Below are 22,671 nucleotides of genomic sequence, written 5' to 3' on the forward strand. Positions count from 1 at the left end.
ACACATGTTTATTGAAGAGGTCTTCAGTGAACATATGACATGTAGTTAATCCTAGAGGTAGAACCTCAACTGTAGATAAGGAAGGAACAGATTATATAGGTTAGGGATCTTACAACTTATTTAATGAACTTCAATTTGTGTTACATAGCTGTCTGAAAAACTTAGTTCTGTTAGTGGGTTTCTGTGAGAATTCTTGGAGGATGATATCAGGTACCAAAAGACTAAACACGAATGACATTGAACTTATCTGTAAAAGAGGAAAGGAAGGAGAATGTGGGGAATTATTTGCAATTCACAGAAAAGTCAATGAACATATAAACTACTTAAAGTAGCTAGAAAATAGAAAAGAAATACATAAGAGGCAATATGGATTTGCCAAGTGCAAACATATTAAAGCAATCTAATTCCATTCTAGGAGTGGCTATCAGATTTTGTAGGTAAGAAAAGAACAATAGATGTCCAGTATTTGGACATTAGTTAAGGTTTTGACATTGTCCAATGTGGGCTTTTGTAAATTAATTAAGAAAGCATGAGCTTGATGGAAATGATGGTAGGTCAGACAGATGAATCTTACTCGTAATGGCTGAATTCAGACTTCAGGAGTGTAGGGCTGCATTGAGTACATCTGAGCCACTAATACTGAGTTAGATAAGCAGGCACTTTTTTGTTATTGTTTATCATATCTAAATGCCTGAAGCATGGTAAATGGCACTGGAAGTGCCTTAGAGGACCTCCTCAGATGTAGCTGTCTAAAACTAGCTAAAATGAACCTTCCTCTCGTATCCCCAGGACAAAATTATGAAGGTGATGTATTGAAGCATCCAAATAGATTATTAAGGAGATTATAACCTCGGTTACATTCAGCAACATCTTGAAGACTTTTGAGTATTTGCTAGAATGAAAAGAATAATGGTTGGGGGATAACTGCCCTTGGCCTGAGTCTGAATGGAAATGTTCACTGTTTTAAATCCCTTTGCGTCTATTTTGTAATGATTCTGTGACTACTGTAATAACATGATTTAGAAGGACCGTGTCTACAAGGTAAAGTAAAAAGAAGAAATACTACAATTTGATATTTTCTTTGCCTACAATTTTTTCTCTATAGTAAAAAGTGTTTCAAGACATGCATAGCAGTATTTCTGTGTTAGTTGGAGCTTGGTAGCTGTTCAGGTTTGTTATTCAGAGTTTACTTATATTCGCAAATCAGTTGAAAGGGAATAATCAAAAAATATTCTACTTCAGAAAAAAAATTTAACGTGGGTTATGGATATCATATCATCATCATGATTAAAGCTAGAATTGTTTCAAATCAGAGCAATTAAAATAATGACTAAGGAAATAATTGTTGAAGGTCATTCCACATCAAAATAATCTACAATCGTTTTAGCACTGTGCTGGGCTTTTGAGAGAACCACTTCTGTCAAATATGTTCCAGCATATGGAGGGTGATTTACAATTTTATAATTCTACTAGGCATGAAGTCTTTTTTGGTTACTATCCATAAATGCACTAACCAGTTGCTGTGTGTATACAAGTGCACTGTAGTCAGAATTTTTTTGGTCAGCTGAGCGTGTACCTATCCTCAAGTGCCCTCATCGTTCCACCTCTCAGCGTAGAGTTTACAGAATTATCTTTAGTTTCTTGATCTACAATTTTAGTTTAAAATGTAATATACGGATAAACCTTTTTCTTACAGCTGATGTAAGCAAAATTCTTTTTGCATTTAGCAAGTTTGTATTTTACTGAAGTTTTTTTGTTTCCCTTTGTGAGAACAGTGCCTTTTCCTCTGCTTGGAGGTAATCCTAGCATCACATGCAGCATCTATGTCAAGTTCTTCCACAAACAAGATCTGATTGCTTCTTGATGTACCCACTATATATTTATGTTTCTACTTCATGTAGTACATATTTAATGCCAGAGATTGACAACAGGTCACAGAGCACTGTACCTTTTGTACAGTACACTGTACCTTTTGTACATTTTGTAGTGTACTTTCTCAAATCTTTCATATCAGGATGAAAGTTGTAGACAGTCATCATACAAAACTTATTTTCTTTGTTTATTTTTCCTTTTCTACTGTTACGACCAAGGTTATTACTGATGATTTCTCTTTTGCAGTATGGGGAAAATTGTAAGAAATCTTACTCTTCAGATTTGCAAGGGACATGAGTTTGAGCACTAAGTAGACATGACTTCAGCAGCCTAGGAAAAGATGGAATCAGGTGGGGCCACAGGCAGAAAAGCTGAATGAGAGGAATAAGTGCTCGTGTTGTGCCCTTTATATCTGTAATATAATTAGAATTGGATAAACCTTTGACTACCCGAAGCTACATGGCTTGGTTTACTCTCTTTCTTCCATCTTTTCCACTACCACTACTCAGAAATGAAGCCTTCATCGTCTCTAGTGTGGTTCTGCCTATAAAAGCTAAAATCTCACTCAGAAGTCATCAAACTTCCTTAACAAATGAAGCCTTGTTAGATTGGCCCTTTTCTATTTGCTGCCATATGGTTGCAGTTTTGGCAAAGTGGTCTTCCTCCAAAGCTGTTAATATCCTCCCTCCTCCAAAGGCTGAAAACAGATAAAATATAAGTACTTAATTAAGGCAGAATTTTAATTGGATATGTGTAGGCATGTTGGCATAAGGCAGATTTCACAGTGGTAAGTTACATACTTGAAATTATATATTTTTATTGCAATTTAGTACCTGTTTTGCAGCATTTATCTTTTCCTTTTTAAATCTCTGAGTGATTAAGCAAAGAGCTTTGATAAGGTGGATTTCATTAATAGAATTTAATAAAATGAGCCATGCCCCTTCTCATAAAGTGGGAGACATCTTAAGCTTACAGTTTTGAACCCATAACTTTATAATTTTGCAGTAGCCAACCACAACAACCAGACTATAAAATAAGGATAACATTACTTCCCTCCTAACTTCCACCTTTCCTTTGAAGCTGATATGCTGTGCAAAAAGACAGAAATATCTGTAGCATCATAGATACCAAAAAAAAAGTAAAAGGCAGAGGGAACCTGACTCTGTAGCTGATAGAAGAGGGACCCAAACAGAGGAAACAGTTTCAGCAGCTGGTCAATACTCCCAGTGCTGTTTGAAGCCTCCTCAATATGAAATGCAGATGCAGTCTGAAGTTTTTAAGATGCAAGTCTTTGAACTCTTTACCATCAATTATAGGACTGCGCTTTAGGGAAGAGAGCCACACATTTGGGTTTGATTCTACACTTTCTTGTATCTTATTAATAACTGGAAAGTGAAGGTGGAATTTTAAGTTGCAGTGGTAGAACAGCTGGGGGGAATTTGTGTAAATGAAGTCAATATGAGATGTTACGGAAGGTGAAATTGATTCTTCTTTTAGGCAAAACTGGTTTCAGTCACACATGTTCTCTTATGGACTTTCTCACACTCAGGACCCAAAAGCACCAAGGTGTGCATGTGTGCATGGCCAAGGTGCCTGTCCATGGTCATTTATGTGTGTTGTGGTAGCCTGACTATTGCATTCTTATTGTGTTTGTAGAGTTCCTTTTGATTAGAAAAAATAAACTAGTTTTTCGTAGATCTTTAGGGATCAACAGTTGCTATGATGCAGTCCTTTTGATACAAAATTTTCTTCAGTGATGGTTATTGATTTTGGTTTCTTTTCTCAGATATTTTTAGGTCCTCCTTTTGGAATAAGAGGAAGATGAATATCACATGCAGTGTGCTGTAATGTTATTGCTGTAGCATAGGGTCTTCTCCTGATAGGTTGTCTGAGCTGTTATTTTATCAGAGCACACTCCTTCTCGTCCTGAGAGAAACATACTCCCTAGTGCTTTACCACTGGCAGCAATGTCGTTGGTTATCAGTACAGACCATAACTTTAATTCTTCAAGGCACTGTTTCTTCTGGTGCTTTCACACAGATATTTCTATCCATGCATTATTCATACCAATCTTCATATTTCTGTTTCTATTATCTGCATTTCAAAATATTTGGATGGTAATTTAAGTGTATGTAATCATCTAGATTATAAAATAGTAGAGAACAGAAGCCATGTACCTGCAAAATATGTGGAAGAAATATTTTTGTCACCTATTTACTGAGAACATGATAAGTCCTAATGTATTGCATGGCACTGAACTTACCTTAAGATCATATAAATTCTACAGAAAATATCACATATAATTGGGTTGATGTTTTCTTGACTTCTACACTGTAAAAGCCTAAACAAGAGATAAAGATGCATCTGTTTTAATGACTGACCCATTGAATCCCAAACCAAACCTTATAGACAACTGGGCAAACTGCAGGATAATTGTAGAGCTTTTAGCTGTTTTATAGTAAATGGAATGGGAGTTGGATGCAAAAAGCTGCAGGCATTTATTTTATTTTCTGTTATTCATATATTCCTATTATATTAGTAATTTTACCCTGTAGTTTCATAAATGTAATATTCAGCTATATGCTCTCCATACACCAGTTAATCAGAGGTGTGTTTGAAACAGCCTACTACAAAGGAAGACACAGGCTAAGCAGAAAATAAAATAAAAATATAAGTCATCAGACCATATTTATCCATGTAGTCTTTAACTCTGATACATTTTCCTTTTACATTTCCACTCTGTCTTTAACTGCCTGTTAACATAAACCTTTTATCTCTGTCCATGCTTTTTGCTTTTTCTCTTCAGTGTTAGGCTTTTTTTTCCAAAACTGTTGTAAAGCAACTCAGTCATTGTATTCACAGACTTAAATAAATGATTTCTGGTATATGTCTTCTAGAAGGAATAGAGAAGATTGATAGCAAACGAAGAAACTTAGGAAAATAGAGCTATGATATTATAAATATTGATATTCATCAGAGAGTAAATGTATAGCCTAATTCTTGTCAATTTGGATTGTAGTCTACTCGTGGCCATCAGACCTGGTCATGCCAAATTTAGGTACTCTGCAATAGGACTGCTTGAATAAAAGAGTCTTCTACAAACTCTCTTTTAGCTGGAGGATTGACATGTAATTTTGACTTAGTATGCTGAGAGTTTTCTGAGGTATTTCCCCACATCAAATATAATATTTTAGTGAAAAAGCATAGAAGATTCAGACCCTATTCCAATACTGATGTTTTTTCCCTTTTAAAAAGTAAAAACTTTGGCAGTCTGGTCTGCTGTACTGTTATTTCTGAGAAACTAAACTTCTTCCCCCCTCCCCGGAATACAAATGATGTATTCTTCCTTGGAAAGTATGTACTAAAAATTTTGTCAGATCTAAAGGTACTTATTTTTTAATTTCTAGAAATACTTATTCTCAAAAAGAGGAGTAACGCATACCAAATCCCTACCATCTCTTCTTTTATTTTGTTATTAAACTAATATCTGATCCTTATGTTCTACTATTAAATATGGTTAAAACAGAAGTCTTTTTGACCACAACCATGAACAATTTATGCACAGTTTGAATATACTACTCAAATCTATGAAAATTCAAATAGTGTACTTACCACTGTTTCTAAAGCCTTGTTTCAGTATTTTTAAAATATTCTCACATTAAATAATTTCTCTTTAGAAGAAGTGAGAGATATTGAGTTACAAAGAAGACATGTATGTTAATAAGTGGATGTGTCATGATATAGACCTATACTATATTCATATAAACCCATATTATCTGTTTTGAGACAGAGTGCAGAATAGTGTGAATACACAGAATGCAAAACTCCGAAAATCAGATTTTCATTGACTTCCACAGTCATGAAGCTCATAATATATTGACAAATAATAGTAAAATGGAGAATTAAGTAGCATGATGTTTAGGCATGTTTGGGTACAGTGCTTAGAAGAATTGTGTATGTTTCTGTACAGAAAATCAAAATTAACTAAATAATAGTTATTCTCACTTTAAAAGTTTGGATATACCTGCCTATGGCCTAACCTTACAAAATCACACTGATAAAAACAAATAAGGTTAGATCTCAAATTAATTCGTTGTGAAAGTTGCTTAAAAATATTACTCATATTACTTCCTGGCTTCTGTTGGTAGTAAATGGGTCCCTAACTCAAAAGTGGATTTTAAAACATTTCTGAGGATAATAATGTTAATGCTGCAATCTGCTCTTCCTGGTCAATTCGCTCCTCTGTTGGACCAATCCCTGAAGTCACTGAGCTGTACAGAATGTATCTTTTCACACTATGAGGTTGAATACATTGCTGAGCTTTGCCCATCTAGAAAGGAGATAAAAGGATCAATGAAAGTAGATTGCAGATTTCAGAACTTGAAAAAAGATTGATTAAAACATTTTCAAAATTATTCCCAGTAAGACTGAGGTCTTGGCTGTGTCTCCACTGAACCACAACAGTACAGGAGGGGTACTAATATTCTTTGTCGTTTCCACAAGGACAGTTGGACTGGATTTCACAAAGTTAATGTCAGAGTGTTTGTTGTTGTGCCTAAAAAGTAGCAAGCCAATGATACTCTCATTCTATAATGCTCTCATAATCAATCATCCTACTGTAACTCTAGAGGTTGATACTTTTTTCAAGCCATGATAAATGACGTGAAAAGAATTATCAGATTACTTGAAAGTTTTAGAAACCATGTGCTTAGGTTCAGCTTTTTCCTTGCTGTTTAATCGGAACCTTGCAACTAGGTAGGCATTTACAGACATGTATATTAATATTTTATTCAACTTATTTGACTAAATTGAACAGCATTTATTTCTAAAGCAGAATCAAATTCAATATAAGGTTGAAAAATGTATGTAGCATAGGAATTAGCACATCAGTGGAGTTAAAAGTATCTGATGAAAAACGAAGCTTTCACAACCTGTGGCCAGGAAATACTTTAAAGGCAACAGAACATTCCTAACGTCTAAAATAGATTTTACAGATTTGCCCTTATTAATCACTTTATTATTTTCATATGTGGTTGCTAAGGGCAAATCTCTAAAACCTTGTACAGTATCTCTGATGGTGGTTTATATGAGATGATAGGGGTGTTAATCTTATAAATATGTTAGGATTAGAGATGTTATGGCAAGTGAGACTATGATGAAGTTTATCTTTCATGAATTATATAGAGATCTAAGTCTACTAAAACTGAATTAATAACAGTTTCTTGAAAGTTCAGCTGATTCACTCATGTTTCCTTCTAGTAGTCCTTAGATTTAAATAGATTGGGATCCTTGGAAGCTCACATTTCTAGTAATCACAAGAACATCACATGCTAGCTGAAAAATCTTTGACTTGTTATAGACTTTACGGCACACCAAATTGTTTCTAGTTTTAATTCCACCTACAGAAAATGAAGTAATTCAGAATATTGAACTTATTAAAGTGAATCCGTTTGCTTTCTAACCCAGACTGTTAACCTGATTTTATGATTGTACCACTAGGATCAGTATCTTCTTGTTTCATATCCCTATTTTCAGGAAGGTAGTGTATTTGAATGCCTTCACATCCTTCAAAAATTATTTGCTATTTACTACTTACCACCCCTACATCATAACTTACGATACCAGGAACTTCACAAAACTGCTTTTCTGCTTTCATCCATTGCTGTCTTTAGCTCTTTATTTTAGGTTATTGCGTTATTTCAAGTCTGGGATGGTTGAGGTTAAATTATTGATTGCTAATATGAATTTCCATTAAATACTAATAATAGCATTTAGTTTAAAGTGGTGAGATTTTCTGGAATCTATTTCTAAAGTGTGTTTATTATTCATGACTTCATGTATGAGTTTAGATAAATATTTCTTATGAACTCTGCTGTTTGACTGCTTTTCTATTTACAGGATATGATGGCCCATCTCAGTTACTTAGTGCTACTTCTGTTCTGTGATAGGCTATTTGAAATGTTTTATAGAGCATAATTCCAAAGAATATATTATCTTGTCAGTAGACAAATCCCCTACTTCCATATGAATGTGGCATTTATGTAGAGACCAGCCATTCTTCTCAGATTTATGCAAGAAAGAAATCCACGTTTGTGAAAGTTTTTGAACTATGAATAGCAAGTAATATAGACAGCTCTAGACCAGAGTGTAAGAGAATAACTGTAGGTGTTGGGTTTGCTTATTAAACCAGCTCAAGTTTTGATCTGCTTTGTAATATAGGAAATAATCGTTAATATGTTACAAAACATTAGTGGAATCAGTCTGATGAGTGTATTTTCAGCTAACCTGTACCTGTAGGACTACTTGAGCTCTTGCTGAGATCCATTAGTCTTGACAAATGAACTATGGAAGGAATGATTCCTGGAGTACAGTTTATGAAACTTGACCAGGAAGTTGCATTTTTTTCATTCCAGTTTCTAAAACAAAAAACCATGCAGGACTAAGTACAATGCCATGAGAGGTATTTGCACTTCTGTAAGCATCAACACAGATTCCTGAAACAAGATCCTGGGCTCCAGAGGTGGGAGAGTGAGAATAGAGTTATCGGCATGAGGGAGCTCATAGACAGGATGAACAGGGTTTATATAATCTCATCCATATGCAAACAGTCCAGTGAGTTGCCAGGGCTGTGCCAGCATGACACCCACTCAAGTAACATCTTTATTATTCATTGAAAGATGCTGCAGTTTTCTTTTGGTGCTGCAGAGCCTGTGTTAGCAGGGGATAAATATTACAGAAGGTCGTTATAGGGGTTTTGTGTAATAAAGTAAGTTCCTGTTGAGAACCTGACTTCTTGTCAGGGAGCAGAGAGGGATGGTTGTTCCCTAAAGGCCAAGAGCTGTACCCTCACCGACAGTCCCATGGGGTCTGCACCCAGTGGGCAGAGCCAGGTGCTGGTAACACATTCCGCTGACCACCCCAGACAGGCCTCTGAGAGATGACTTGGTCCAGGGTCCATTGAGGGAGCCCAGCCAGGATAGAAATGGGTTAGGGATAGAAATGGAGATAATGCTGTAACATGGGTTCATAATCCATGCAAGAGGCAGGGCTGAAGACGGGGCTGGAAAAAAGACACAATTTATGTCTGAGGGGTCTATCCAGGAGAAAAACTACCTACATCCATCTTGTGGTTAGGACCAGAGGCACGGCCAGAAACTGGCACTGCTTCGCATTGCTGTGGCAGTAACCAATGGTCCCAGACTTACCTGAAATGAGGTCTTGGGCTGTGGGCAGGGTTAGGAAGACCTGGGGAGATGCTGGGCATGGGCATCAAAGCCCATTGGTGCCCTCAGAGCACAGATGCCCCTGTTTTTTGTTCATTATTGTAATTTTGTTGTATCATATCAGTGAAATATGGTTGCCTCTGATTTATATATCATTATTTTCTAAAATTTTGTGTGTTCTAGAGAAGAAATAAATGAGGGGTAGTTCAGACAGGTTTTTTTAGTAAAGAGTTTCAAGTTACTTCTGCTTCCATTTAAACATACTTTTTCCAGTACAGGTTTAGAGTATCAACTTTGCAATTAGCTGCTGGTTAATGTTGAAGAACTAATGCATGTAGCAGTTGTCGTGCTGTATCTAATCTATACCTCAAATACCTAATCCAACGTAGTCTCAACTCTAAAGAAATCTCAGGGGGTAATTTAATCTCAGATAAGTAATTTCATCTTTAAATGAACAATTTTTTACCTACTTTAAAGGATTTGAAAGGGGAAGTGGGATTAAAAATTCATCATCATGGCTAGGCTTCGTGAACGAAGATTTGGGGATTAAAAATTAAGGAAAAGGAAAAAGGCAGATGCGAAACAAAACAACAAATTGTTGTAGCTGGAGGTGAAGGATGACAAAAGAGCAAGTGTTCATACTTTACAAGGAGAATAAGTAGAAGTGGGATAAGTAGGGAGCATAGAAAATGAATTATAAAATGAAGCTAGAAGGAACAGAGAGGAGAGAAGAGAATTCTCTAATCACCTGAGGAGTTCACTCTAAAATCTGGTGCATCAGGGGCAAGGGAGCCTCTGAACCAAAGTGTCACACTGTGTAAGGTTGAATCTGATTTATAAAATAACCCAAAGAGAAATATTTAGCCTTCTATCATGTATACTTTCAAGATTCAGAATTTCAAAGATATGTGTCAGTACTGGCATCTCATTTCTACAGCTCTCCACAGGACCTTGCAGAGTTACCAAATCTATTAAATTGTTACCATTTTTTATCAGCTGTATTTAACTTCTTGAGATATGTCTACTCTTTTTTGAGCACTTTCTTTGAATAGATCTGTTACCCAGTTCTGTGTTACCCAATTCTGCTTGTTTGCTAGTCCAGTGTTGCTCAGCACAGAGCTGTAAAAATATTTGCTCAAATCGGAAATTACATAAATTTGGGGTTACGGTGCCAGGAATTATAGTGCAGAGGGTTGAGCTTGCTTGGTATTTTTAGCAAAACTATGTAATATACATTTTGTGTATATTTATACACTCAGTGTACTAGTTTTTAACAGTAGTCTAAAATCTTTACTGAATTAAATAAAATATTTTGATTGGTCATGGTGTCATGTAAATTTTCGAGGGTTTTTCTTTTTTCTTGCTAGACAAAAACAGTGAAAATGATTACTCATGGGTTGTGAGTGTAGTGTTACTATTACCCTGTAGAACGTCCCGAGACAAGCACAGAAATTGCTCTGAGACAGTAAGTCCTTTTTTTCAGAAAATATTATTAACTTCCATTGAAGCCAGAATAAGGATGCACACATTTACCCCTTGGATGTGAATATGATTCCTGGACAAAATGACAGGTAACTGAAAGCTCTTTGTCCTACCAAAGGAATTTGCATTAGATAGAATAATTTCACAGGATAGTGGGGATCTACTGAGACTGGGATTCATATCAACACTGCCTCCAGAAGTAGGAACTCCTTCAGTGCTCATGGAGAGGGGGGAAAAAAGCAGCTGAATTCTAATTGCATCTTAATGGTATCTTTCCTAAGTGCAATACAAGATTACAGTAATCTATTATCCTTGTAATGGCATTCAAAATGCAAAGAGACATTCCCTCAATTTCCTCCATTTCCCATGGATAGAGAGGATGACAGAGGAAGGAAGGAAGATGAATCCAGCTCTCCTTTCAATCCTCTTTCTCACAGCATATTTCATCAACCACCAAACTGTCAGAAAAATCCATGAAGGACAGTTAAGCGTAAAGACACTATTTCTCTTTCAGGAAGGCATTGAGCTGCAAATTGCTGGAAACTGGGAGAATACTAGGAAAGAATCACTCCATCTTATTCTTATGCTCTTCTGTAGTGATCTAATAGTAGCCACTGTGAATGAAGCTGATGAATGATGAAGCTAGATGAAGTTAGATGAGCTAGATGAAGCTGTGTTGTGATCCAATAGAGTTGAACCTGTGATCTTGCAGTGAAACATCTGTCTGTTCTTAACTAATTCTTGCAATTCAGTAGCTTGCATCTTAGATTTCTGTTCTGTAAGCCAAGGATATAAATCTGACTGAAGTCAGGACTAATACAATGCTATATAATGTAGTTTGATTATCCTGATGTCTTTAGAAAGAAATTATCCCCCAGATCAGAATCTGGAAAGAGTATCTCAAGCAGTCTTGCTGCATGTTACTAAATAGCTATTGCTCAGCACTATAGTAATGACAGTCTTGAGTAGAATAACCTGCCCTGAGTCCTAGTCCAGTGGCTGTGCTCTAGAAAACAGATATTTTAATTTTCCAGTAAGATCTGTTCCTCATTCACTGAACAGGGTGGGTTCTGAAGGAGACTAAATTAAAGTTGCCAAAGCGATCACCTGAACTGAAAAATACTCTAACTTTGAAGTTTCTGTAATAAATATATGTTTTATGAAATAGTGGAGTATTTTGACTGAGCTGTATCTGGGAAAATAATACATCAACAGTCAGAAATACAAAGTCATAGAAAGGACAGTGGGGTTCATAAAGTACAGTTCACTGTTGACAAATAATCTGTCAAGTAAAATGAATTGTCTTTGTTGAATTTGTAGTTATAGTTATTATAGATACAGCTATTGTACTTACAAAATGGTAAGGTAGAGTTATAATCAATATTGATGTAAAAATCAGAAAAGAACTGTGAGGATGATTTTCCTAGTCAGTAAGGGTTGTTCCATTAGCTTGATTAGCTGTGATCTGAGAGCTATTTTTGTGAGTTCTGAGCTACGCATAAGCAATGGAATGTAACCTTTAGATTATAGATACTAGATAGTGTTATTTAAATTCAAGCTGTTACTATTGATTTTGTTTTCTTTCTGTATGTCATGAAAAATGTCTCTAAAAGCACTTTCAGAAAAATATTCAGCATCACCAAACATGATCTTCCATAGTGTCATCATCATCCAAAGAGCCAGGCTGCTGACAGAAGTTACAGATTTTATGTAAGGCATCCAGGTTTTTCAGAGTTTTATGAAAAAGACCGTTTAAAATCTACGCCTTTTGAGTAGCCTAATAATATAACTGAAATGCATACGATAAAGCAGAACACTGCATACACTTCTTGGAACCTACTATACTTCTCCCATAATAAACTTTCTTTAATTATAGTGGCCTGCTGGATGTTAGGCACAGTTGTTCTGATACAACATCCTGTTCCTAGCTATTCTTATCTCCTCTCAGGAATACATGTTGTTAGATTCATTTGTTCACTAGAACACCCTGTCATGCTAACTGCCGTAGCACAAGTTCTGTCATAATGCCGACAGGTAACTTTTTTATCTGTCTGAAATAATATAAAGAGAAAAATTATATCCTGTTTAGCATTTGATAAGGCTAAAGGCTTTAATAATAATAATAAAAAAGTTTACTGTACTTACTATAGCATCCGTTTCTTCTCCAGCTTTGCTAAATTCTCTACCAGCTTACCTAAATGAACCATCCTTTCATATTGTGATATATTCTCCACTCAGAAATTTTTTGGTCAGCAGCTACTGAAATTCTCCAGTTTTTGATTCCTTAACACCAGAAGTGTTTAGCAATGTTTGACAGGTATTTACCTACTAAAAAAAGAATTGTTTGTAATAGTCTATTCATAATGACTAGGGGAGCACCTCCTCTAGAAATAATCACTGCAGTTCTTTCTTTTCCTCAGTCAAAAAACAAATAAAGAAAAATCAAGAAAGAAGAATCCATATTGTTAACAGTACAGAAAATAAAATTGATGAGACCTTAAATTACTTAGCATTTAGAGCAGATATACCTTACAACATATTTGAAATCATGTGCTCTCTGATATCACAGATTCAGTCAATTCCAAACCCCACAATAAATATATTCTGAGTCCCCTTGGGAACAAGATGTCTTGTAGAAATTGTTGTATAGTGTACCAGATGGCATATTTCTTGTAGACATCACTTCACTGTGCTTCTTCTACTGCCTTGGAGAAGGAAGAACCAAGTGCTGCTATCTCTGTAAGAGACTTACATGTCAGTTTTCCTGTGTGGGAAAGGGTACATCTTTTTTGATTGTGGTATCACAGAAGGATTATCATGAGATTTATGTCTTTTGGAATCATAGGAAAGCACAGCAATATGTAGATGTGTTGCAAGTAAGACAATCCCATACAGTCAGTTTTTCAATGTCAGGACCAGCTTTAGGTATAAGCAAAGTAGGCACTACCTGCAGCAGCACAAGAGTGGGGCTGGCACCGAGTCATTGACTAGCAAAATTAAGAGAGAGTCTTTACGCTCAAAGCAGTAGCTTCTGCTCTAGGTTACAACTGCACTGGCTCAGAAAAACTGTCCAAGCAGCCCCCCTGAGGTAAGACACCTGAACTGGCTAAAAATCTGAAGATCTAAAGAGCTGCAAGTTCCCTAATACAAACATTCCTGTCTCTGTTCTGTGCTCTCCTTTGCCTTGCTACAACCTTTGGCTGAAGAAGGAGCAAAAAAAAGTCTTGCAGATCACAGGATGCTTCAGCAATAAGACAATAGTCAGGGATGAGGACTAGGCAGCAAGCTGACTGTGTTTCTCCCTAGTTTCTTTCCCCTTGCTGAGCAACCTTATGTTGTGTTGATGGATTCAGATGTTTAGTTATACTGGAAAAGGACACTGGGACGAGCAGCTATAATCATCCAGTGCTGGAGCCATGGAGATACTTAGACACAGTACCAACAGCTACATGAGGAAATGTGTCTGGGGAGCCACTCAAAAACTGAATTTTGTCTACACTGTTGCTAGGCATAGAGCCAAGCACTTCTTGTCATTGGCAGCATAACTTCCATGCTGCTTATAGTAAGGTAAGGAAGAAGCAGTTTGACCATGAAACTAATATACTGATTATTGTCTGTGCCTTATTGTGGGCAGAAAATTTTTGTTAGTGTTAGTTGGGGTGACACAGTGCAGAGACATTTGTGTCTATGCATATATAGGAAATACAGGCACCAGACATGTATAATCCTTTCAAAGGGATTATGCTTCACTAGATCTCTTTCCAATATCAGTTTTTCTGCTTGTGGGGGAAAGGGAAAGACAAAATCTGGATTTTTTTTTCAAAGAAGTTTATGATTTCTCAGCAAACTAAGAAAAATTCAGAAAGTATTTAATTCTCATCTTATTTAAGATAACTTTGTTCTCAGTTTGCCCTCTGAAGATCTTGTTCAGCCTCTCACATTTGCCTGTTCAAGGGAAGTCCCCTATATTTCAACTCAACATAGCGTACCTTTCTCCTTGCTACTGACTGGGCACAGCCTAAATACAAAGGTATTGATTCACAGTAGAAAAAACTCTGCAAAATAGGGATGATTTCTAGACAGGTGTGAACAAATGCATTTGGATCTCCATGAGGCATAGACTCCTATCAACTTGGTATACCTACTTTCTCTGAGAATAAATTAATTATCCATTCATTTATTTGAAGTAAATTTAGCTATTAGAAAACTCCTAAAAGTTTCTTCAGCAATTGCAGATTTACCAGTGCTTGATAAGTCTTCAGTACTTTTTTTAAAGATCTAATAAACCTTTCATACTTTGTGTAGTAAATGTATCAAATAAGTAAGGATACCTGGAGTAATGTATGATCTCATAACAGACTTGTTTTGGGCAACTTTCCAACCTCATGGAAGATCTTCTATGGCTCAACTAAAATTGTTCTGCAAAACATTATGGACTTCAGTTAGCGTGAGTTGTTTCACAAATCCAAGCAGCAATATCAGAAAGAAAGGTCAGCCAGTTTTAGTCCAAGGACTAATCAGATTGGAGTTGAAACTCTTATAATATTGCTAATTCTAAATATCCAGCTAGATTTCGGATCTGTTCTGTAACTGCTCAGGGATTCTCTGCGTGACACTTGCGGAGACTTTGTATTATAACATGTTGGTCAGACTGTAGGTTTGGATTTCTATGAAACAGTTTTCTGCTATATCTGCCATCATGAGTCTCAAATGATGCCCTTGACAGATATCTATAATTTCCTTATGCCTGGAATTAAATTCCTCCTTAGAGATAGTCGTTGCTCGAGATCCACAATGGACAAGAAAAACAAAAAAATACTTAATGTGTTCGATAAATGAAGCTCTGCTGAACAGGGGTCCTCTTAGAATTTTATCCTGAATATACCCATTTTCTGCCTTTTTTGCTAAATCTCTTCATCCTGTTGTGAAAAGCAAAAGTTTAGTACGCATTCCTTCCAGAAGAAAGGAATAAAATATTTCCATTTCTAGAAAAACTGTCTCAAAAATGGAATGTAGATAGAAAATACATCATGAGGAGTTTGGTTTCTTTTGCAGAAAATGAACTTTGCTTTCATTTAAAATTCATTATCTTTTTTTTCAGTTATAGTTGATAAAATATACATCCTCTCTAGAAATCATGCAAATCTTATATGTGTGCTTGCTATCATTCAGATTTTTGCAAGAAAGGATATAAATTTGCAATTTTATTTAGTAGAAACATTCTTTTAGTTATTCATTTGAAATGGTGACCTTTTCAAGTTGAATTATTATATGTCGGCATGAAGGTTTTCTTGTGTCTTATAATATTTTATGGTTGAAGAAATCATGCAGATAATCTAATTACTTTGACTAAAATTGTTGTGCCATTTATGTGTTTTGCTGTACTACAGGAGAGAAACTGTGAAATGTATTCGTTATTGATTCATTAAAGGGTTTTCCTATTATACAAGCAGAGATGCAGACCACTACCTATCTTATATTAAAAAGGGTAAGGGGAAGGCATAGTAAACCATGCCATAGGCTATGGTTTATATATTGCATTTCTTAATGTCTTGTGAAATGTAAAAATCTACAACAAACAGATATGTAAAGCGTAACTGGTATGAAGATTTTATTCAGATTTAAGTGCTCTAGGTTGCTTTTGAATCTTGCTATTTTCTGCATTTGTTTTGACTGCTCTCATCATTCAAGATTGACGCTTGGATGGGTGTGTAGGAGGAAGCAGCAGCAGCAGGCTTACAGCTTGCAGACAAAAAAAATCTGCCTTATCTGATGGCTATTATTGAAAATGCGAGGTGTAGCCTAGGCTGGGTAATGAAGGGGAGCGAGCGAGGGGGAGCAAGAAGCATGGGGATGCATACTGATGAGTGTAGGAGTACTTGATAAAAAGAATTCTTGCTGCTGGCAGTGCATTGCTCATTGTGGAGTATTCCAACAATCGCATATAACGGAGAACAGCTTAGCTGACAGCTTGATATGCTTTTTTTTTTTTTCCTCCCTACTGTATGACGTACTGGTCTGTAGTAAAGATTAATAACTAAGAAATGTAGAGCTGCGATCAGATCTTACGCTATATACTGCCCTGAAAACTATGTTTTACTTCTGACTTTTCTGCTTGCTGGAAACATTAATCTGTCAAGCTGGCGGGCTCGTTTGATACCAACTTTTCCAGGAACACGATGTGGCAATGCCACCTCTCAGCCCAGGACTACCGCTATTATCCGGTGGATGGTTATTCGTTGCTTAAACGCCTCCCTCTTCACCCTCCTACAGGACCCCGATGCCCTGTCCAGACAGTGGGACAATGGTTGGAAAATATTGGGCTACCTCAGTATGAAAACCACTTGCTGGCTAATGGATTTGACAATGTGCAATTTATGGTAAGAAATCTTCTGTGCATAGCTGTGTATATACACTGTAGCTCTGCCTTTTTTGTCTGTCTCTTATGTGCTCATAAAAACCTTAGAGCTATTCTGCATTGCACTGAGATCTGTTTGGTGTTTCCCTTTTCTATGTGTAGCTGAATTAGTATATAAATTGCCCTTGTATAAACTTCCAAACTGTACACATTACAAAATATTCTAGCCTGAAATATGGTAAAATAAAAGCTGAATATTAAGGTTCTTTCTCTCCCTCATAAATCTTCAGATTAAAGAAGAAAAATGCACCATTCTTTTAATCCATTGAAGGATTTTCATAATATGTAAAAGCTGCAAGCACCCCTTTCTGCAGTACATCACATTCTTACTTTTATTTCAACATTAACTTGCAATGATAATTAAATAACATGCAATGCCATTCTTGCCTTGAGAGATATTTTAATAACAGAAAATTATTTAATGAAGTGTGCTCTCTATGCAAGTGATTCTGAATGTCTCAGTTAAATATTTTTGCATCTTAGATAGTCAGGCTATGGGATTCACTTGTTGAAACTTATGCCCTGGGAGGAAAAGTAATGTATTCCTATTAATTGTTCCATTTTCATGTTTTAACTCTAGGCATTTATCAGGAATATTTGAATGAAATTAAATATTAGGTACTTCAAGATTTACAGTATCACCATGTGGTGTAAAGTAACAGAGATCTGTCATGCACAAACTTTCAATTGTAATGAATATTGACAGTAAAGCGGGAAGCTTGCTTGTAAGGCTGTTATATAATCACTTTTCTACCTGCTTCACTATTCCCATTACTTCAACTTCTTCCAAAAATCCTGACTGCATTTCTTATAAAGTAGCAGACCCTAAAACATCTTTTAAAATACCTTTTAAAGATATTTTTAATAACCATGCATATGTTGGAACAGTTCTAACTTTTCATAACTTGTACACGTCATATAAGAAAGTGAAACAGCATGAATTATGACTATAAAATCATCACATGAGTTGTAATCTTCCTATTTAAATTATTTTGTGAACAACATTATATGCCATTACTGATCAGAAAATTAAGGCACATATCTCTGTCATTTCCACATTATAATAGTGCAGAGGTTTCTTCCTGTTTTTACATGGCTGCCATGTGATCATTTGCTTATTCATTAAAAATCACTAGAATCTTTGCCTTTAAGTATTCTTGAAAACAAAGCTGTGCTCAGCAATGTGAAAATAAATAAAATCCAAAATGTGTTTCATGCTACGGTTTCCCAAAATGTAACTACATATTCTTATATGTATTGTAGCATTAGTTACATAAGTAGATGACCATTTAGTCTTAAAGAGGTTACAGAAGGAAATTGTTCACAAGAGGCTGTAGGTGGCACAGCAAATGCAGAGGGGTGCACCTACCACAGGTAGATTATGAGCACAAGAGAAGCCAAATAAACTGCCCTGGAGGGCTTTTCAGTCATACCCTGACTCTGGAGGGGCCTGAACCACATTATCGGGGAATTTAAGACTTTCCTACGTCTCTTATTAGTATACTTATGTAAACATACAAATTATATACAAGATGTTATTATTCAGTATAGAAATCAAACTTTTAAGGTATCAGAGAGAGTAAGTTATGCTTGCATACCTATCTGTTAGCCAGTGTTTTCTGGTCATTTTAGACCTTTTCTGAAGTGCTTTGTTTTTAAATATATATTGCAGGTAAAATACTTAATTACTCTTAACATGAGTTGAGGTAACATACATGTGTGAATGGAATAATCCAATAGTTCCTAATTTATTGATTTCACACTGTTCATCCTGCTGTTATGTATTTCAGTTTTTCTTTGTACCAGAAATTTTATAGTTCCCATATTTTACTGGAAATAAGAATTATCAGAAAACAGTGGTTTCTTTTTATATTATTCCTTCGAATATATTAGCATTATGTAAGAAAAGCCTCCTTTGAAAAATTTAAATGAGTGCTTGAGAAATTATTTTCCATTCTAGTCAAAATGTTAAAGAGAAAATTAAACTTGGAAAGTATATAGGAAAATGAGAGAAGAAACAACTGCTATGCTAAGAGAAAAAGTCAGATTACTTCAATGTGTTGTAGTCTTCCTTAACATGACAGAAATGCTTTACCTTTATTACAGTGGTTTACATATTAAGCTAGAGTTTTCAATCTTATTAAATTAAATGTTTCAGATAGGTTAGCTACTTTACAGTGAAGAAATCTAATATTTCAATGCAGTAAAACTCAGTTAAGACATATTTCTTATTCATTCCCTACTATATTCCTGCTTTTGTTTTTCTGGAAGCACATTCTGACCTGCATTTATTCATTCTGTTGCCTAAGCAACAACCATCACACTCCTATTAAGTATGATTTAGTAGTACAGGTCTTACTAGATGTTCAGAACAGAAGAGAGAATATCACAATGTTATAATTAATGTCCATGGAATAACATACATCTGAGAACAAATATATTCTATATATACTACTCTCAACAGCAAAATTCTATTAATTTAATTAGCATTTTAATAAAAAAGTGGTTTTCATATAAAAAGATTTCATGGTTAATTATTCATTAGATCATGGAAATTAACTCTTTGTGTTTAGTCCCCCTTGGGTATTAGGAAAGTTATTCACCAGACTGTACTTAGAATTAGGGAGATTTGTTTATCTTACCTGAAGTATGTGGACTTAATAGGAATCAGATTGTTTCCTAATATAAACTTTACAGTATTAATATTTTTAAATGCTTTATGAATATGGTGTTTTAAAAATATGTTGAAACATAATATTAAAAAATTAGTATTATTTCATTAACTGCTTTATTTCTACTTACAGCGTGTTTGCACACATAGCAAGTGCAGTTTCTATCTACTATTAATGTCGTGCAGGAATGACACTTCCGTAATATTTAGTAGGCCCCAGGCAGATTCAATCCCAAGGCTTGGTTCACATGTGCTTGTAATAGTATCACACTTGAATATGTATACGAATATGCAATCATTAACTTTGATAATTTGTTGTGTAATAGGCTGCAGTGTCCTTCAGATGTAAAAATTTGTAGTGACTTTGTGCAGACACTCTGAAGATGCAGATGATATTGCAGTTTCATAACATGAAGGCTATTTTGTAGGTAAAATAATTCTGAAGTGCAAGAAAGCAATTAGATCAATCATAAATCACAGTATATAAACTAGATATAAGCCATAATGAAACCTATCCATCTTTTTGATGCATTGGTCCCATGGACAAGCTATAAATTTATGCAGACTTGCAGGCCTGTCTCACTTAGTATGCTGAGAAAAAAAAAAAGTTGAATTACAGAGAAACAGATGTAAATATATAAATGTGCAAGGTCACTAAATGGTTGCATGCAGCTTTCTACAACTCTGGAGCTTCATCAAAGACTCCATTCTGGATGCACAGAGATAAAAGCAGTTCAATCAAATCACTGCCCAGTGAGGACTACTTCTGATTAAGGACTGCATATGACTATTTATAGGTCATCCTAATAATTTAAAATATTCTGAAATTTTAACACTTAAGATTGCAATTTGATGAAAGTAATGTCTCTTAACGATATTTATAAAACACACTATGACAGAAACAGGGACCACATCATAAAAATGAATTAACAGAAAAATATGAAGCATTTTATTATATTTTTGGCATTCTAAAATACTGTTCACTATTAACAGTTAATGTTTGCATTAGACTGTAGACTTTGATTGCTGCTGTTAACATATATGCATCTCTTCTCCTTCAACTAAGGGCATTAAGTGGCTTGTGTTGTCCGATGATCCTAAGTATTGCCTAAGTATTTTTTTTTAATTCTCTTCTTTTTTTACTGTGGGGAAACTGAGGCATAGAGTGACTACAGGGTGGAATTTAAAACTGATTATAAATTTGAGATGAGGTAGTAATTCTTAAAATACCTACTAACATAATGTTTAACAGATCAATTTAGTTGCTTGAATATAGGTGCCTAGTACCAATTGAAATACAGTAGCGAATCCAGGAGACCTAGACAAGGCTGACATATTACTGAGGACCAGAGACAACCAGACCCTTCATGATTAGCAGCTGAAGTTCAGGTGGGATGTCACTGAGCACCTCAGATGGCTCTAGAGTGATGATTAGGTAGCTGAAATGAATCTTAAATTATACAGGTCTCACAGAGTTTGCGACTTATCTAAAAACTGATTATAGATGTCTTGAGTTTCCACTTATTATCTTAGTTGCATATGCATTTCTTTACCTTCTAATAATTTTCTGTGGTTTTGTTCATGCTGTGAACTTACCTGCAGAAGTATTTACCTGGCTTCTCAGTGCTAGGCATGGACTACCATCTCAAATCCCCTTAACTGACTGTTTTGGCTTTAGTTTTTAGTTAGATTTTGACTTTTCTCTCTTCCTCCCTCTCTCTTTCTTCCTTTGTTTCTTTCTTTTCTTTCATTTTTCACTAGTTCTGGAGGTTTATTAGCTGAAGTTTATCTGGAGACTGTCCTCTCCCAGATGCCATTCCTAGGATTTGCTCTCCTCGAATACTCAGGAATTCTTCTTGCCTTTAAACTCTCTGGAGGATCTTAATTTTATGGCAGATCTATAGAACTTGAAATGTGGAGTCCTCTCAGTGTCAGTGTAGCCCTGGTTTGTTCCATGAGTAAAGTGACTTTTTGTCACTCAACTGTCTTCTGAGTCTTCCTCTCTTTGACCCCAGTAACCCATAGAATGGGACAGATTTAAAGTTCAAATATAGACAACTACATGTCTATTTACATGTCAGTAGATGTTTAGGACTCATCAGTTGCCCTCATGTTGAAATTGAGATATCTGAGACATCTGTGTAGGCCTGGAATATGTGATACTGGCTCTATAAAATAGCCCTAGCTGTCTGGAGCTTCAGTTGGATTCCAGGCAATGTCCATTTGCAGCACCTCAAATGACTCTGTGGGTGACTGGGTGAAGCACCTAATCAGACATAAAAGTCAATGGAGCATAGAATGCAATTTAGCTGGGTGGCTGAATAACTATTAGGGTAGTTATTGTAGGATAAATTAAAGTAGATTCATCTAATCAGTTGAATCACTGTCTGGGCTATGTTGATGGGTTTGTACTGGATCTCCTTAAGCTGTCATGTAGACAAACTGATGGCTCAGTTTGGGCTAGAATCCATACAGAGTTCACTGAAAACAAAATACAAAGTATTTTTATTACAACCTTTTCTCCTCCCTCAGAACATCCAGCCCTGAGGCTTCAAGATGTTCTTTTTCATCCCAGTAGGGATTCTTACTATAGAAACTGCAAATTAGAGCTCAGGTGGGTGCCAGAGTTGAAGATCGTGCCTGTCATCCTGCAACAGCAGCGGGTCTAACAAATAATCCCATTGCACATGTTCCAGTTAATGCTTCTGTCATGGTATTCCTCAAGCTGGTCAAGAGGCAGAAGGGTTTATTAATGTATTCCTCAGTATTGCATGTGTAAATAATAGCTTACACTGTCTTTCTTTTTTGTGGTCCCAGATGATTCTTCATCTGTGAGTGCATGCAGATCTGGAGAGGCAGTGCTCATTTCCCAGAGGAAAGGGAGTTTAGAGGAATCCACTTCATGTTTGTGTATCTATGTATGTGATAGTGAAAAACACAGCATTGCAGACTGGTGATCATCCTGCACTTTGTGAAAATTTTGGCAGTAATGGTTACTCAACAGA

General features: G+C 35.8%; 1 protein-coding gene across 9 annotated transcripts in view; it reads left to right on the plus strand.

Moving 5' to 3' along the window:
* ANKS1B (ankyrin repeat and sterile alpha motif domain containing 1B) overlaps positions 1-22,671 on the plus strand; it is a 423,271-nt gene that overhangs the window by 212,575 nt on the left and 188,025 nt on the right. For 7 of the 9 annotated variants that reach the window (XM_027666829.1, XM_027666823.1, XM_027666799.1 and 4 more), the window contains one exon: positions 16,851-16,957. In XM_027666829.1, coding sequence (XP_027522630.1) covers positions 16,851-16,957 — 107 coding nt within the window. Of the gene's footprint in view, positions 1-16,372; positions 16,958-22,671 lie in introns of those variants that run through there. The other 2 variants (XM_027666865.1, XM_027666857.1) reach the window with 2 other exon arrangements.

This window comes from Corapipo altera, unplaced genomic scaffold, assembly GCF_003945725.1.
Source record: "Corapipo altera isolate COAL_440 unplaced genomic scaffold, ASM394572v1 1, whole genome shotgun sequence".
Lineage (NCBI taxonomy): Eukaryota > Metazoa > Chordata > Aves > Passeriformes > Pipridae > Corapipo > Corapipo altera.